A 17,403-nucleotide genomic window follows, 5' to 3' on the forward strand; every position below is an offset into this window, starting at 1 on the left:
AGAACTATAAACAGTTGAGATCTGAGAACTGGACCTTGCAACACCCCACTAGGTACAGTTCACCATCCTGAGAAGGGCCCATTTATCCCGACCTCTGCTTTCTATTAGTCAGCCAACTCTTTATCCAAGCCAATACTCTATATTTAGCCCCATTAGATTTAGATCTGACCTTCTAGATTAGTCTTTTATGCAGCACCCTGTTAATGCCTTCTGGATGTCCAGGTATACCGCATCCACTAGATCCCCATTATCTATCTTGCTGGTTATATCCTCAAAGAATTCCAGCAAGTTTGTCAAGTATGGCCTGCTCTTCATGAAGCTGTGCTGACACCACTGAATTCAGCTTTGTTTTTCCAAGTATTCAGTTATCTTCTCCTTCATGATTGACTCCAGCAACATCTCCACTCCAGAGATCAAACTAACTGGTCCATAACTTTCCACATATTGCTTATTTTATTTTTTGAACAAGGGTGTCACATTAACATGTTTTAAAACCACTGGTTCCTTTCCAGAATCCAGGAAAGCTTGTAAAATCATAACTAATACATCATAACTATTGCACTGCTGCCTCACAGAGTGAGGGACCCAGGTTTGATTCCATTCTCATGTGACTATGGAATTTACATATTCTACCTTTTTCTGTATGGGTTTCCTCTGGGTACTCCGGTTTCCTCACACAGTCCAAAGATGTGCAGGTTAGTTGGATAAGCCATGCTAAATTGCCCATAGTGTTCAGGGATGTGCAGGTCAGGTGGATTAGTCATGGGAAATGCAAGGTTACAGGGATAGAATAGGGGGGGTGGGTTTGGGTAGGGTCGGTGAGATGTTAGTGGGCTGAATGGCCTACTTCTTGTAGAGATTCAAAACAACATCCATCCAAAGGGACTTTACTGCTTTTAGTCCCATCAGTTTGCTTAATACCTTCTCCAGAGATATAGTATTTTCACAAGTTCTTCTGTAGTGACTGCAGATTTTGGGAAGAAATTATTATCTTCTACTATGAAAACAGAAACAAAATATTGGTTTGTGCCTCTGCAATTTCCATGTTTCCCATATGATTGAAAATTATAGAATACTGAAAGGTCTGTATACACACCTCTATAGAGAACACGTGGAGAAGATGTTTCCACTACTAGGAGAGACTAGGACCCATGGGCACAGAGTGAAAGAATGACACTTTACAACTGAGATGAGAAACAATTTCTTCAACCAACCTGTGGTACTCATTGCTATAGAAGACAGTGGAAATCAAGTCATTGAGTGTATTTAAGTCAGAAATAGATTGGTTCTTGATAAGTAAAGCATCAAGGGTTGCAGGGAGAAGGTAAGAGAATGTAGTTGAGAAATATATTAGCCATGATCAAATGGCAGAGCAGTCTTGATGGGCAGAATGGTCTAATTCTGCTTCAGTATATTAAAGTCTTATGATCTCATTGGCAATTCAGGTGTAAGATCTTTGTATGATATTAATGGTTACGATGGCAGGTGAAGGCTGCAATAGCAGGGAGATGCCTAGTTGTTGAGGCTTCCTTGTTCCTGAAACTGAATCCACCTTCTGTCCAGCAGGACCTTGTGTCTGCTAATGTGTAACAGCATTCTCATGTTAAAAGATACCTAAAGGACTCCTTTACCAATCCATTACAAGGCAAGTTCAGGCAAGCATTGCATTAATCTCAACAGAGAAATCCTCTCAAATGTGAAGCATTTCTTTTAACTGGGAAACTACGCCTTTCATCTTTTCTTTTCCTTTATTCATTCGTGGGATGAGGGCACCACTGGTCAGGCAACATGTATTGCCCATCCCTAATTGCCCAGAGGGCAGTTAAAAGTCAACTACATTGCTGTGGGTCTGGAAAGGTGAAGTAAGGATGGCAGTTTCCTTTTCTAAAGGATATTAGTGAGCCAGATGAGTTTTATTTCCCCAACAATCAATCCAATTTCATGGTCATCATGAGACTTTTAATTCCAGATATTTATTGAATTCAAATTCCACCATTTGCCATGGGGGGAATTGAACATGGGTCCCCAGACATTATCTGTGTCTCTGGGTTAACAGACCTGCAATAATACCATGGGGCCATCACCTCCCCATCTGAAGGTGACTTCGATACAGAGATCCAACACTGCATGCAATCTGTCAATGATGATGGATGAGAATCTTCCACTGCAACACCTGTACTGAAACCGTGTTCCTTGTGAATAAGACACTAGTCCTTCTGACATTTCTATATGCTTCTATATGAGACTACACATAGACAGCAGCTCAATGCCCTGGAGAAGTGCTGTTAATGCTGTTTGAGACAGATGTTCCACATCAGCTGGGAAGAAAGGCATATTAACCTCAACATCCTTGAAGCAGCTAACAACACCAGGCCACAATTATCCAAAACCAACTCCTCTGGTTCAGCTATGGGCTTAGGATAGCTGAGTTCAAATTGCCAAAGGAAATCTATCTTCACCCATCTCAGGAATTGTACTTGAATGAGATGAAGATAAAGAAACATTTCAAAGACTCCCTGAAGGTTTCCTTCAAGAAATGCAACATGGATGTTAATGCAGAGGACCCCCTCACTCAGAAGAAACTGAGTTGGAGGACTTTGAGCCAAAATCCTGGAACTCCTTCCCAACTGCAATAGGTGCCTCCCCACCCCACCCCAATCCCAAAATATGCAGCAGTTCAAGAACAGTTTATCTCCACCTTCTCAGTACAATTAGGGATGAGCAATTCATGCCTAATTGCACAAGGGATGGCTGAGCCAATGATGCCCACAACCCATTAAAAAACTTAAGTAAGTAGCCTTTTGACACCTTCAGCCAGCTGTGCCATGCAATAGGATTGTGCAGATCTAATTGTGGCCTTAGCATCACTTTCCTGCTTCCCCGATTCCTTTTGACTCATTTGTTACTCAAGAATATACCTACTTCCTTCATAATATTCAGTGATCCTGCCTTTACCATTCTCTGGGATAGAGAGTTCCACAAACGTATATCTCTAAGCAGAATATTCTCCTCATTTCAGTCTTAAATGGGAGATCTGTTATTTTTAAACGGTGTTCCCTAGTTCTAGTCTCTCCACAGTTGTTGTTTGTAGGATTCTGCTACATCAAAATTAGCAACTGTGTTTCTCCAATTACAATGATAACCTCATTAAAAAACACTTAACTGGTTGTAAAGTGCTCTGGGACACTGAGGTTTTGAAAGGCATTATATATATGCAAAATCTTGCCATTTCTCTTTATGAGTTAAATTTTACAAGTTATGTGGCTTCTTTGGCTGTGCTATTTGAATGGACTCAACATCTTAGGAACCATTACCTGCCACAGGGCCTGCAATTAAAAAAAAGACTAAATAGATTGGTGAAGTCTGGAATTCATATTTCCTACTATAAGCAGGAACTGTATCCCACGACACCGTGAGCAGAAAATCCTTGAATCTTTCAATTTGATAATCTTATGCTTGTCTTATCGTTTTGTGTTCACAGCTTAAGCAACGCATTTGTACAATACAGCGATAAAGTATCCATAAGACTGTACGAAATAGGCTGTTCTGCCCCTCAAACCTGAGCCATCATTTAGTCAGTTTATGAAACAGACAAAGTCTTTTCTGTGGAGGAGTCTAGACTAGAGGACATGTGTTTAAAATCAGGGGGGAAAGATTTCAAAGGGACCTAAGGGACAACGATTTCATGCTGAGATTGGTGTGTGAATGGAATGAGCTGCCAGAAGAGGTGGTGAGGGCTGGTACAATTACAACATTTAAAAGGCATCTAAATGGGTGTATGAATAGGAAGGATTTAGAGGGATATGGGCTGAGTGCTGTGAAATGGGACTGGATCAATTTTGGACATTTGATTTGCATAGACAAGTTGGACCGAAGGGTCTGTTTCCATGCTGTATATCTCTATGATTCTATGACTGATCTGACATTCCTCACTTTCACTTTCCAGCCTTTTCCCTGTGACGCTTGATTTCCCTACTGAGCAAGTATTTATTTATCTCAGCCTTAAATATTCACCAGTTCTCTGCCTCCACAGCTGTCTGAGGCAGAGGAGGTTCAAAGACTCACAACGCATTGAGGAAGGAATTCCTCCTCATCTCAGTCTTAAATTGGTTCCCCTTTATTCTGAGGCTAAGCTCTTTGTTTCTAGACTGTCCCATGACCAGAGATAAAAACAATGACTGCAGATGCTGGAAACCAGATTCTAGATTAGTGGTGCTGGAAGAGCACAGCAGTTCAGGCAGCATCCAAGGAGCTTCGAAATCGACGTTTCGGGCAAAAGCCCTTCATCAGGAATAAAGGCAGTGATTCTTGTAGAGAGAGGAGGAAAACTTCTTCAAGGCAGGCAACCTTGCAAGAGTATTCGCAGTAGGGTTAAAATCAATGAGGTAAAAACAATGACTGCAGATGCTGGAAACCAGATTCTGGATTAGTGGTGCTGGAAGAGCACAGCAGTTCAAGCAGCATCCCAGACATGAACAGGATGCAACGGCAGGGTGCAGGGACAACACCTTCAACATTTGAATTCTGTCAGAGCATAGAAGGAGCTGGGTAGGGTGGCAGGTACTTGGAGAAAAAAAAAAGCAGTCAATGTAATAGCCGTCATGGAGCAGTGAGGTGAGGTACTGATAAACCTGTTTGGAAAGACAGGAATTTGTGAAAATTGAGAAGGAACTGGTATAGTTGAGAGATTTGAAGAGTAAAGGTAAACTGGCTTGGCCACCGATGGTGAAAGCATGGTGTGGGAGAAGGAGGATCAAAGTAGTTAACTATTCAGGCATGAATCTGACACAAGGTTCTTTACTTGACATTTTTATTAGCAGGAATACAGGCAGGTGAACACTCTTAAATGAGGGGATATTGGAATTAGCACAATGCCCACCGCAGGACCCCTCATTCAGACTACAGTCAGGTCAGCCATCCACCCATGGTTCAATTGAAGCTCACAAATCAGCAATGCCCCACAAGTGTACCTCCCTGCCACTGCTCTGATATCATGGGTGGAAGGACAGTCCTGGAACTAACACAGACCTGATAGACTGAACCCTACAGCTGCTAGGCAGTAGTGTGAGTTTTTCCATCTTCCGAGTTTCTTTTGTAAGTAGGAGGCACCAAGCTCCCCAAAGCACTTTCCCCCACTCACTGCACAATAGTTTCCCACAGCCATCCTCCCTCTCTGCTCTGTCCAACATATGATCTTGGACTCATCTAAATTTCCAGGTCTATCATTTCCTTGGCCTAAGCAAGGGAGCGAGCTGGAGCCCTGACACCACTCCTGCTTGACACTGCTGGTGTGCAGAGCGGTGAGGTGACCTCCAGTTGTCCTCAAGGCAATAGATGCAGACACAGTCTCATGCTAATTTAGCAAATTGAGCAAGCAGTGTGGGGTGAGCTGGTTTAATGCAGGAGGACATGGCCATGAATTTTATACTGAGGAGCAGGGAGCTATCCTCAGTGTGAAACCTAGTCCCACATCTATAGGGATTTCAATATTGAACAAGAATAAATATAAATTCAAGGCAGAAGTTGAGAGAAGTTGAGAAATTGCAATGAAACAAGAAGGGGAGAGAAAGGCAGCTGTTTGGAGTTTTAAAATGCAAAGACTATTGATGCAGTATGGGTATTTTTAGAACTGAGGCATTAATGATCAAGGAAATTGAACATGTGTTACTACTTTCAATATGCTACATAAGTGCATGTTGTTATTGTTGTTAATGCCGAGTGCTGATGGGGGGTGTTAGCCAAACTTGTCAACTAGTCATTTACAGCGTTGTGTGAATTTGCTTTCACTAGGCTGCTTTACCTGATGCAGCAATGCTTATATTATTTCCCCTCACATAAGAAACTGTGTATGGATAATATTGTATTGAAGAATCTAACAGATGTTTATTACAAATAACTATTATGTACAAACATTACATTCCTCAGGCACATAAGTGTTTGGACTAGTATTAAGTGACTAGTTTACAACAGAGGAGCATGCTTCCAGTAGAGTGTCATGATTCACATGTTCTGAGGTAAGATGGAGCATGAGACCATTCTACACTCAGGTCACATGGTATAAGAAAGTGATGGTAGCATGAGCATGTCTCTTAAAAGTATACTGACATACTGATTGTGAGATATAACACCGCACATTGAATTAACATTTTCATTGGGAAGCTAATGAGACATGTCAGTAATAATTGTAAGGTAAAAACAATGACTGCAGATGCTGGAAACCAGTATCTGGATTAATGGTGCTGGAAGAGCACAGCAGTTCAGGCAGCATTCAAGGAGCAGCGAAATCAACGAAAGTCCTGATGAAGGGCTTTTGCCCGAAACGTCGATTTCGCTGCTCCTTGGATGCTGCCTGAACTGCTGTGCTCTTCCAGCACCACTAATCCAGTAATAATTGTAAACCTAGTTCTTTGTTTAATAATATGGAATAATTTTTTTTCCTTGTCAACATTTTTCTTTCATTATTGTGTGCACTGAAAGAAGCCTGCTGGATAAATTATACAACCCTTTTGGAAGTGTTAAACATGAAAATCAATTTGGTAAAGGGACATAATAATCAAACTATTGATTTTCAGGGATGATCCCAAAATATCTCTAACTTATTCAGAATCATAGAATGTGTCAGGACAAAAGGAGGTCATTTGACCTATCATGTTGGTACTAGCTCCTGAAAGAGATACCCAGCTAGTCCCATCCTCCAGCCTGATCTCCATAGCCCTCTAATTCATTGCTTTCAAATATATATCCAGCTCACTTTTGAAACCTCCTATAGAATTCGCCTCTACCACTCTCCCAGACAGCATTACTCCAAATCCTAACAAATTTTTGAGTTAAGAAATTTCTCCTCATCTCACTTCTAGCTCTCTTGCTGATAATCTTAAAATTGTGACCCCTAGTTACATACCAACTCGTGGCAACAGAATATTCATCTTTACTCTGTCAAAATTGTTCATACTTTAGAACACCCTAACAAGGTTACCTCTTAATCATCTTTGTTATAAGGAGAATAAGCCAAATATCTTAATCTTTCCTTTTATCTCAGATTCATCATTCCTGGTACCTTTCTAGCAAATCTCTTTTGCATTCTCTCTATTTCTTTAATATCCTTCTTTAAATAAGGTGCCCAGAACTGAACACAATACTCCAAATGTGATCTGATTTGTAGAGGTGAAGCATCACTTCCCTGTTTTGTACTTTATGCTTCTATTTATAAAACTAATGATCCTATAAGAACTTTTAACAACTGTTTCAACTTGCCTGGCCACTTTCAGAGAATTAAGTGCTTCAACTCCAATGTCTGTCTGCTCTTGGCCCCCCCCCCCCCCTCCAAGTCCCCTTCAAAGCCTATATTATCTCTCAACATTTCTTCAACCAAAATACATTATCCCACATTTCTCTACATTGAAATTCATCTGCTAAATGTCTGCCCATTTGGCCAATTTGTCATAGTCATTCTGATGCTTGCTCAGCATCATCCTCACAATTCACTATTCTCTTTAACTTAACATCATCTGCAAATTTAGAGATTTTTCACGAAACACTTACTTCCAAATTGTTTGTTGAAATTAGAAAAAGCAAGGCTCCCAACCTGGATCCAAGGGGAACATTGCTTTCAACTCTTCTCCAATCTGAGAAATACCCATCTATTCCTAAGCTCTGTTTTCTGTTAGCAAATTTCTAATCCATGCTGCCAAGGACCCATCAATCCCAAGCTTTTCTAACTGCTAACCAACCTGCAATCTGGTACCATATCTAATACTTTCTGAAAGTCCAAATATACAACATTCACAATACTACCCTCATTCAATGCCTATCATCTTGTCAATTAAATTTGTCAGCTGTGACTCTGACAAAGCCATGTTGTCTGTCCAGCATTAACTTATTTTTATCTCAGTGTTTATTTATTTTATCTCAATTATGCTTGCATCAGTTTTCTCATGATTGGTGTCAAGCTGACATGTCTGTTTCCTGGGTTCTCCTTTGCCCCTTCCTAAACAATAGTATTACATTTTGACCTTAAGGAGGTTTATAAAATCATGAAGGGCATGAATAGAGTAAATAGACAAGGTCTTTTCCCTGGGATGGAGGAGTCTGGAACTGGAGGATGTAGATTTACGGTGAGAGGGGAAAGATGTAAAAGGGATCCAACGGGCAACTATTTCATGCAGACGGTGGTGCATGCCAGAGAAAGTGGTGGAGGCCAGTACAATTACAACATTTAAACATCTGGATGCATTTATGAATAGGAGAGGTTTTTAAGCGATATGGGCCAAGTGCTGGCAAATGGGACTCGATTAATTTAGGATAGCTGGTCGGCATGGATAAGTTGAGTCTGTTTCCGTGCTGTGCATCTTTATGGCTCTATGGCTCTATGTGCAATCCTACAGTGCCCTGAGATGAGTCATGTGTTCAGAGAGGCCTAGAAAATTTCTGTCAACGGCTCTGCAATTATCTCGATTATCTCTGTCACTAATCTAGGATGCATTTGGATCTGGCAATGTCTGGAGTGTTTTTTTCATTAATTCATAAATAGACGGCATCTCTGGTCAGGCCAGCATGAATTGAAATCATTAACTATCACAACCCTACTATGGGTTTCCATAAACTGCCAAAAATGCTTTCTTCTGCTTCCTTCCCAGTATTTGGAAGTCTATAATAAAATCATGATGTGTGATAGCTACCTAATTAAGGTAATGCTAGTGCTTCCAAGTAAACTTGTTGGACTATAACCTGGTGTTGTGTGATTTTTAACTTTATAATAAAACTCAACAAGGTCACTGGTCCCTTCTGGTTTCTAATCTTCAACAATAAGAGCATAAGAAATAGGAGCAGGAGAAGGCCACCTGGCCCATCCAGTCTGTTCGGCCATAGAGTCATAGAGTCATAGAGATGTATAGCATGGACAGATTCACCCTTTGGTCCAACCCGTCCATGCCGACCAGATATCCCAGTCCAATCTAGTCCCACCTTCCAGCACCTGGCCCATATCCATCCAAATGCCTTTTAAATGTTGCAATTGTACCAGCCTCCACCACTTCCTCTGGCAGCTGATTCTATAAGATCATGGCTGATGTTTTTGTGGACTCAGTTCCACTTACCCGCATGCTTACAATAACCCTTAATTTCTTTACTTTTCAAAAATCGATTTATCTTTGCCTTAAAAACATTCAACAAGGTAGCCTCAACTGCTTCCCTGGGCAGTGAATCTCACAGATTCACCCTTTGAGCTGATGAAGTTCCTCCTCAACTCAGTCTTAAATCTGCTTCCTCTTATTTTGAGGCTATACCCCCTCATTCTAGTTTCACCTGCCAGTGGAAATGACCTCCCTGCTTATACCTTATCTATTCCCTCAATAACTTCACATGTTTCTATCAGATGCCCTACTCATTATTCTAAATTCAAATAATTATCATCCCAAATGACTCAATCTGTCCTCCTAAGCCAACCCTCTCAACTCCAGAATCAACCTAGTGAACCTCCTCTGTACCCCTTCCAGAACCAATACATCCTTTCTCAAGTATGGAGACCATATAGATTCTAATTCAGGAACAACATCTTGTTCAAGGATAATGATATTATCTCTGACCTAGACTGTTATACCTCCTCTCTTTTTATCCATCTTACAAGCCGGAATGTTAAGTGTCCAACCATGTTCTGAATTGAGGGGGAAAAGTGAAGCCAGATTCAGAAGGTTTAGGAACTTAAGATAATTGGGCCAGTCGATGGCTGTGAAATTATCTGGTTGTTAATAAGAAATCAAAAGATGATTGTTGATAAACCTATTTAAGTCTGTTAATCACCAGTTGCATTTATTTGTCTTTTGATAATGAAACATTCCAAGCTTTGTCTTCATTCGTGTGGTTTGGGTGTAGGTAGCTGATGAAGCATTTTTCTCCCATCCCTAGTTGCCCTTGTGAAGGTACTGGTCACCTGCCATCTTGAATTGTTGCAGTCTATGTGCTGTAGGTAGATCCATGATGCCATTAGGTAGGAAATTTCAGGATTTTGTCCAAATGACATTGAAGGAACAGCAATATATATTTCCAGAATTTTACTGATGTATAAAAGGGTGGAGATTTAACATTCAGCAAGGAGGTATTAGGTCAGATGGCTAATAGCTTGACTGTGGAGATAGGAGTGAAGGACTACCTTAAAACATGAGAACATAAGAATTAGACCTCTCTACCCTGATCTGCCAAATTGATAACATCATAACTGATCTTGGTGTGGCCTCAATTCCACTTTCCTGTCCAGTAGAATCAGCAGCTCCCTTGTCAATGAAAAATCTTATGCATGCATTCAATGATCCATCCTCGACTGTTCTCTGAGTGGACGATTCCACTGACCAACAACACTCCTAAGAAAAAAAGAAATCTTCTCACCTCCTTAAATGGGAGCCAACTAAATGTTTAACCCTCATTGCTCTGGTTCTGAGCTCCCATACAAAAACAGGAATGCAACAGGGGAGAGGTGTAGGAGATGAATTCCAGAGCTTGAGGCCAAGGCTGCTCCTGGCACAGCAAAATTATGAACTTTTAAAATCAGATATGTTCAACAAGTCACAATTTGTTGCCAATGTCATATGGACTGTGGAATTGAAGAAAATATCATAGAGAGGGAGGGCAGTTGTCATGGAAAGATTTGAAAGTGAGGATGAGAGTTGAATTACTGAGGTGCCGATTTAACCAAGGTAAAGCCTGAGGAGGACTTGCTTTTTTGCTTAAGTTTGGATGCACTCATGGTTACATTAAAAATAAACAAGCTGTTGCATTGCATTAACATTGAAACAAATTATTTATCAAAATATATTTTATTGCTGGAAAAGATCCTAAGCTGGAGCATGTATTCACTTCAAACAATTTATAACAAAGAGTCAGACTTGGAAGTGATGAATACCTAAGAAAATTTTATACATCAAGACCTATGCTGGAAAGAAAGACAAAGGAAATTAGACTTCATTTTTGAGAAGAGGAGAATTAAAGTTGACATAAATAAAATTTAAGATTATGATAATTTGGGAAGACCGCAAGAAGCTGATCTCAGCTCCTCCATTTAAGGATGGTTTACCATTTACCCTCACCTTTATTTGTTGCAAATGACGGCTTCTTCCAATGTGTTTCTGATAAACAATTCAAATATTGTAAAGAGGATGGAGTGTAGGGAGGAGGCAAGTTAAAAAATGGAAGTTAGATTTAACAATGGCTATTGGATCTTCAAATTTAACAGAAAAAAAGCTGCAGAGTGTAAATTGATTCCGCAGATTGAAAGAAGGGCTTACGAGATATGATGAGACAGTTAAGTATATGGCACTGAGATTAATCAAAAAGATAAGACTTGGAGCATGATCATGTTTATTCAAAAAAAAATCACACAGTCATCTGTGAATTAGCTCTCATCAATACATTCACTCAGTTCCTTATATGATGGAATAGAGTAGATATAGTTCTGTTGATATTAATGAATATTTTTCAAAGAAATTATAATGCTGTGATAAATAAGTGGCAGTACTCAAACACTAAGAGTAATTATTGTTTATCATACTTCCCTAGGTAGCTTCACACTAATTAATAGTGTTCTGTGATTCAGTGCCATTTTAATTGGAAAATTAAAACTAGAAGATTAAAGCAGCTCATTGGGTTTTTCATCCTGTAATGTTTTTGTGATTGTACGTTGGTAAAACCTTTGGGGAAGAGTCTATTCACTTAAAAATTCACGAGTTACTACAGTAACAGATGATCCTATAAAATGAAATTCCCATTGACTAAATCAAGGAATGCACTCAATCATTCTGAAAAGCACATCTTGAGTTTGTAGAACTGAGCATTCAATATATAATCCACAAAATATCCATAATCAATATATTTCAAAACTACAGGGAGGTTCCACTTGTATGATGACCTGTACTTGATCATTTCATGACCATCTTATGAGATCTCAGAAAACAACTCAAATTGTTGGAAAAAGGCAACAGGTCTGGCATGCATCTGTGGAAGAAAGCAGAGTTAATGTTTCCGGTCTAGTGACCTTTCTTCAGAATTGCTTCAGATTTCAATTCCTGATTTTCTTGTTTTAAATTAAATTCAGATTATAAAAAAAAATATTTAATTGAAAGTTCATTTCAGTCATGGTGACCGTGAAGCTATTGCTGATTTGTCATAAAGCCCCATCCAAGGAAGGAACTGAACCACCCTTTGAGGAGAAAGTGGATGCTGCCTGACCTGCTGTGCTGTTCCAGCAATAAAGTTTCAACTGAACCACCCTTACCTGGGATGACCTATAGGTGACTCCAGACTCATAGCAATATACTTGACTCTTAACTGCCCTGGGAAAAGGCCCAGAAAACCATTCAGTTTAAGTTAAGCAGCAAATGCCTATATCCAAAGAAACAATAAAAACAAATGTGCTTGGTCCTGATTAAATTGACCCATTTATGTTCAAATTTAGTAAAATAGAGTTTGGGACTCTTTCAATGTGAAAGCTCTCCTTGAAATTGGCTGCTTTTTTATGACACTGACTACAATTTGGGACACTTTCGAGCAAAGTTTTGGGGTTTGCAACAAGGGTCCATTGTCAGAATCAATCATTATCAATCGACCCACATAGGTGCTGACCCCATGTTGTATCGAGTCCAGTTAGTGGTCTTCCCCAAATTGCAATCTCTCCATCTATTTAAGGAGAGCATGACAAGTTCTCAAAGCTAAAGAGCCAACAGCAGGTCCTCCAGCACAGGCAAAGTTGTTGTTGCAGGCTGCTGATGCAGTGGGGAAAGAGGGAGGATGCCTCCACATTGTAGTGCACTGTCAGCAACCTTAAAGATGGAGGGAAAATGCAGTTGTGGCCAGTTGGGTGGACAATGTCTCTTAAGGCCAGGCCTGGAATGCTGGCTGCAGCCACATACTCCATTTTGCCACCAGGAAACCACTGGCAGGTTCATGACATGTTCTCGATGGTACAGGAGGAATGTAGACCACTGGCAAATTCTACTCAGATAGTTGACATTATTTGGTTACACAGCACTAATCATAATAGGAGTAGGAATAGGCCATCCAGCCCATCAAGCTTGTATTGCTATTCAGTAGCAACATAGATTGTGGTCTCAACTCTATTTTTCTACTTGCCCTCCAGAACTGTTCACTCCATTGTCAATCAAAAATCTAATTCAGCTTTGAATGTATTCATTGACCAGTGTCCATTGCACTTTCTGGGGTAGAGAATTCCAATAGTTAGTTACACTCAGAGCAGGAATGCCTTTTCAGCTCCATCTTAAATGAAGGAACCCCTGAAGTGTACATCTTAGTTCCGGATTTTCTCACCAAAGGAAACATCATTCTAATCATCTACTATGTCAGGCTTTTCAGACTGTTCTGTGTTTTGAATATGATTGAGTAAAATCTGGCAATATCATGGTCAGTTTGTTGGATGCAGGGTTTAGGTTTGGGCATTCATCCTGGTCGGGACCCTGCACCTCTACCTCCCTTCCTGGCATTTCCAGTCGACATTACCTTGTCAATCCAAGCTGCAGCAGCACACCCAACTTTTCCTGGGCCTGCCAACCTACCATTGGTGAGACCTTATGCTTATCTCTCAGGTGGAGCTCCTGGTTTCTTAGTGTTGGGAACTGGCTTCTGGAATAAGAGAATGCTGGTGTTTAGATTGCATGAATCTGCCAGATAAGGATGTTCCCCTTCACTGGGGTGGAAGGCCAACCTGAAATTAATGAAAGACTCGAAAGCCATGAAATGGTTATGGGGCAAGATGACTCCATGCAGCAAGGCTCACCCGGACTTATGCGCCCTCCAACATAAGAAGCAGCTCATGAACCTTGACAAAGTTCCTACAATGGTGCAGAACTCCTGCATGACTTTTAATGCCATGCTATTAAAAAGCCTAGCCAGTGACGTCCCTGAACGACTCTAAAAAAAGCAAATGAATTTAATGATTAAAATAGTCCACGTACATATTTAGAAGGAAAGTTCTATTTCTCTGCGGTGGAATTTGCTAAGATCACCATTCATGAGGTAATGGTTTATACTCAAACTGGTGAATCTTAGAAATCCTCAAAATCAGAGTTAACATTTCAGGTCAGGTGACCTTTCCTCAGAGTTGGGGCCCAGTTCTGAGGAAGGGTCATTCGACCCGAAACATTAACTCTGCTCTCCACATATGCTGCCAGACCTACTAAGCTTTTCCGGCAATTTCTGTTGTTGTTTCTCATTTACAGCCCCTGCAGTTGTTTCAGATTTTATTCAGCAATTGTCAAATACAGGCAAATGTAAGCAATAAGCTAAAAAGAATGGGGAAGGGTACTTGGCACAGCAAAAAGGATAACGGCCATTGTCTTTTACAGTTCTTGGAGTCTTTGAGTTGTGAAGATAATTAGAGTCACAACTCTTTAGCTGTTGTTTCTTCAGCATTGTCAATGCTTGCAAATTACCTTCAGTACTTGGTGTATTGCTGTTTTTTCAAGTTTCTTTCTCCTTGCCAGTAACTGCAAGGTTTAGAGAGACTGTGTGATTGAGCTTTGAGCTTCTCGTTGCTTTCAATTCATTTCTTCATTTTCTTCCGGCATTTTCTTTAGTATTTGCTACTCAAAAGCTGTTGCCTGAACCAAGGTTCTTCTATGGATTCCAGTGATTTGCATAATTGTTTTGTTTCAAACTTGATGACCTAGAGGTGACTTTCATCCCAACGTGTAAGTTCAAGAAAGGTATGAATGAACCAGAAGAAATGGATCTGAGTTTCAATTCCTTTTAAAATGATGTTAATTTGAACTCAGGCTGATCCTTGTTTCCTGATAGTTTCAGAGAGTCATAAAGTCATAGAGATGTACAGCACGGAAACAGACCATTTGGTCCAACTCTTCCATGCCGACCAGTTATCCTAGTTTAGTCCCATTTGCCAGGATTTGGCCCATATCCTTCTAAACACTTCCTATTCACATATCCATCCAGATGCCTTTTAAATGCAGTAATTGTACCAGCCTCCACTAAGTTGGCTCAATCTAGTCATGCAACCACAGTAACAATTTTCGTTCAGTGTTTGTTCTTTTTAGCAGTTACTTTAGTCCATGAAAATTTTAGGTTTTAAATCAGATGATGGAAGTTGAATATTGATAGTCCATGCTTGCTAAGATAGCAACATTTACGCTTTCCTTAATGTTTTTTTACTTCATTGGATGCACAATTTAGAATAATTTTACAGATGAAATAAATCAGGATAATTTGTTTATAAACTGTTACTCATTGAATGAATGTGTACACTAGAAACCATCTGTCATGACAGAAGCTGAGAGTGTAGTGAATATTTATGATCAGATGAACATCAGTACTTCCAAACTTTGTTATTAATGGACTCCCTGAGTGTATATTAGGCTAATGAGCATTTGCAATTTTCCCAGTGCAAACTTTTCTATGTTATGGGAACTACCTGGATAATAGTTTGAGACACCTGTCAATGGGTGCATTTTCTTGTAGTGCATCTCTAATCAACAGTTGGATAGGCAATCATTTTTTATTTCTTCATTCCTGCTATTGCTGTTTACTTTATTCATTTAAACTAAGAAACGCTTTAGGCTTGTTCTGTTGGTTTAGCATTTTATTCAATTACTATGTTAAGCTATAGTGTAGTAATGACAAAGCTCCCAATTTCATATAGTGTATTCTCTATCTCAGTTGGGCTGCTTAAAGGGAGGCATTAGTTTGAGACATGGACACTTCAGTGAAGGAACTAAGGAGAAGATAAATTGAATCTCATCAGTTCTTGTTTACCTTATATTGACAAGTTGCAGGATTTATTTGGAAATGAACTGCTAACCGGCCACAGACGGATTCTTCATTTGGGTGGATACAGTGGCAGTGGTGGGTACTTAAGAAGGAGTTGAAAAATTTTTTTAAAAATGATAAAAATGTGCAAACAGACAGATGTATAAATTGTTTTAGAATGTGCGAGAGCTATTTATGTGCTCATAATCTAATAGACTGAACAGATTTTTGATTTGCAATATGTCAGCGATTTTAGCTTAACAGCCATCTAGGGCTCGAAAGGCTTTGTTAAGATTCTCTGTTGTACTTGCAAATGGCAGAAACATATTGCACAGCTAATTGATTTAAATTTAATGCTTTTCTTTGTCTGGCAGATGACTGCGATGATCACTTAGTGTCTGATTTGCCTCAGTTGGTGTTCGATTCTTCCTCAGAGTTGTCTAGCAGTCACAGCCCTGGCTTTGCAAAGCTCAACAGACGCGATGGTAAGATGCAGGCTATTCATGTTTATGCTGCTGGTCTTGAATAACAATGAAAAGACATATTCATTTTCATCAGTTTGATGAGTGTGAAAGGTCAGATACTATAACTTGCACTTCAAGCTATTCATTGTAGAAATTCAGGCAGTGGATGATTCTCTCCAAAGTCCTTTCTCAAAATTAAAAAAAAACCTTTAGCAAACATAATAATGATGGTGGCATTCTTATCTTTCTGTCTTTGTTTTCACATAATTTTTAAAATTTTGCTGAAAAAAGGCACGTTGTTCACAATTGTACAAAACCCAACCTGAGATGCCTTAATCATAATATCTGGCTGCATTTTAAATTGAGCTTAATACTAATCCATTCAGTCATTATCACTGAGAAAAGACCATTTTCATACTTGAAGAGTACGATTTTAACCTTGATCCCATCTTCCTATTCCTTTAGCTCATATGAAAATTTAAAATGCATATGATATGACTTGAAGAGCAGGGAGGCGATGGCATAGTGGCATAATCACTGGACTGTTAATCCAGAGACCCAGGTGATGTCTTGGGTACTGGGTTCAAATCCTGCCACAGCAGATGATGGAATGTAAATTCAATGAAAATCTCTAATAATGGCAATTGTTGTTTGTTGGGGAAAAAAAAATTCTGGTTCACTCATTCCCTTTCAGGAAGAAAACTGCCTTCTTTACCTGCTCTGAACGACATGTGACTCCAGACCCACAGCCATGCTGTTCATTCTTAACTGCCCTCTGGGCAATAAAGGATAGGTAATAAATACTGGCCCATCCAGTGACTCATGCTGTGAATGAATTTAAAAACAAATGTAAGGATATTAAAAAAGGTAAAAAATAGTAACAGCAGTCGAACAATTGTCATGGCTGATCTTCTGCTTCAACTTCATCTTCCTCTCCAATCTCCATACATCTCAATTGGCTGAAACATCTAAAATCTATTCACTCTGGTTGCACTATAGTGAGATTCATGTAAATCATGATGGTGTAATGGATCGTGTGACTCTGACATCAGTAAGAGAAGGGAGACAATGTTCTCGAGGGATTGTCACTGGATTAGTAATCCAAACACCCCAATAATGTTCCTGACAGTGGTCTTTAACCACTGCGATTCACTCCACAAGAAAACGTCAGAGTCACTGG

The 17,403-nt window shown here is 39.8% G+C and overlaps 1 protein-coding gene across 1 annotated transcript in view; it reads left to right on the forward strand.

Moving 5' to 3' along the window:
- Positions 1–17,403, forward strand: part of LOC122551779 (contactin-associated protein-like 5) — an 879,926-nt gene that overhangs the window by 95,428 nt on the left and 767,095 nt on the right. Inside the window, exon 2 of the mRNA XM_043694242.1 lies at positions 16,134–16,244. Within this exon, the coding sequence (XP_043550177.1) occupies positions 16,134–16,244 (111 nt within the window). The remainder of the gene's footprint in view (positions 1–16,133; positions 16,245–17,403) is intronic.

This window comes from Chiloscyllium plagiosum, chromosome 7 (genome assembly GCF_004010195.1).
Source record: "Chiloscyllium plagiosum isolate BGI_BamShark_2017 chromosome 7, ASM401019v2, whole genome shotgun sequence".
Classification (NCBI taxonomy): domain Eukaryota; kingdom Metazoa; phylum Chordata; class Chondrichthyes; order Orectolobiformes; family Hemiscylliidae; genus Chiloscyllium; species Chiloscyllium plagiosum.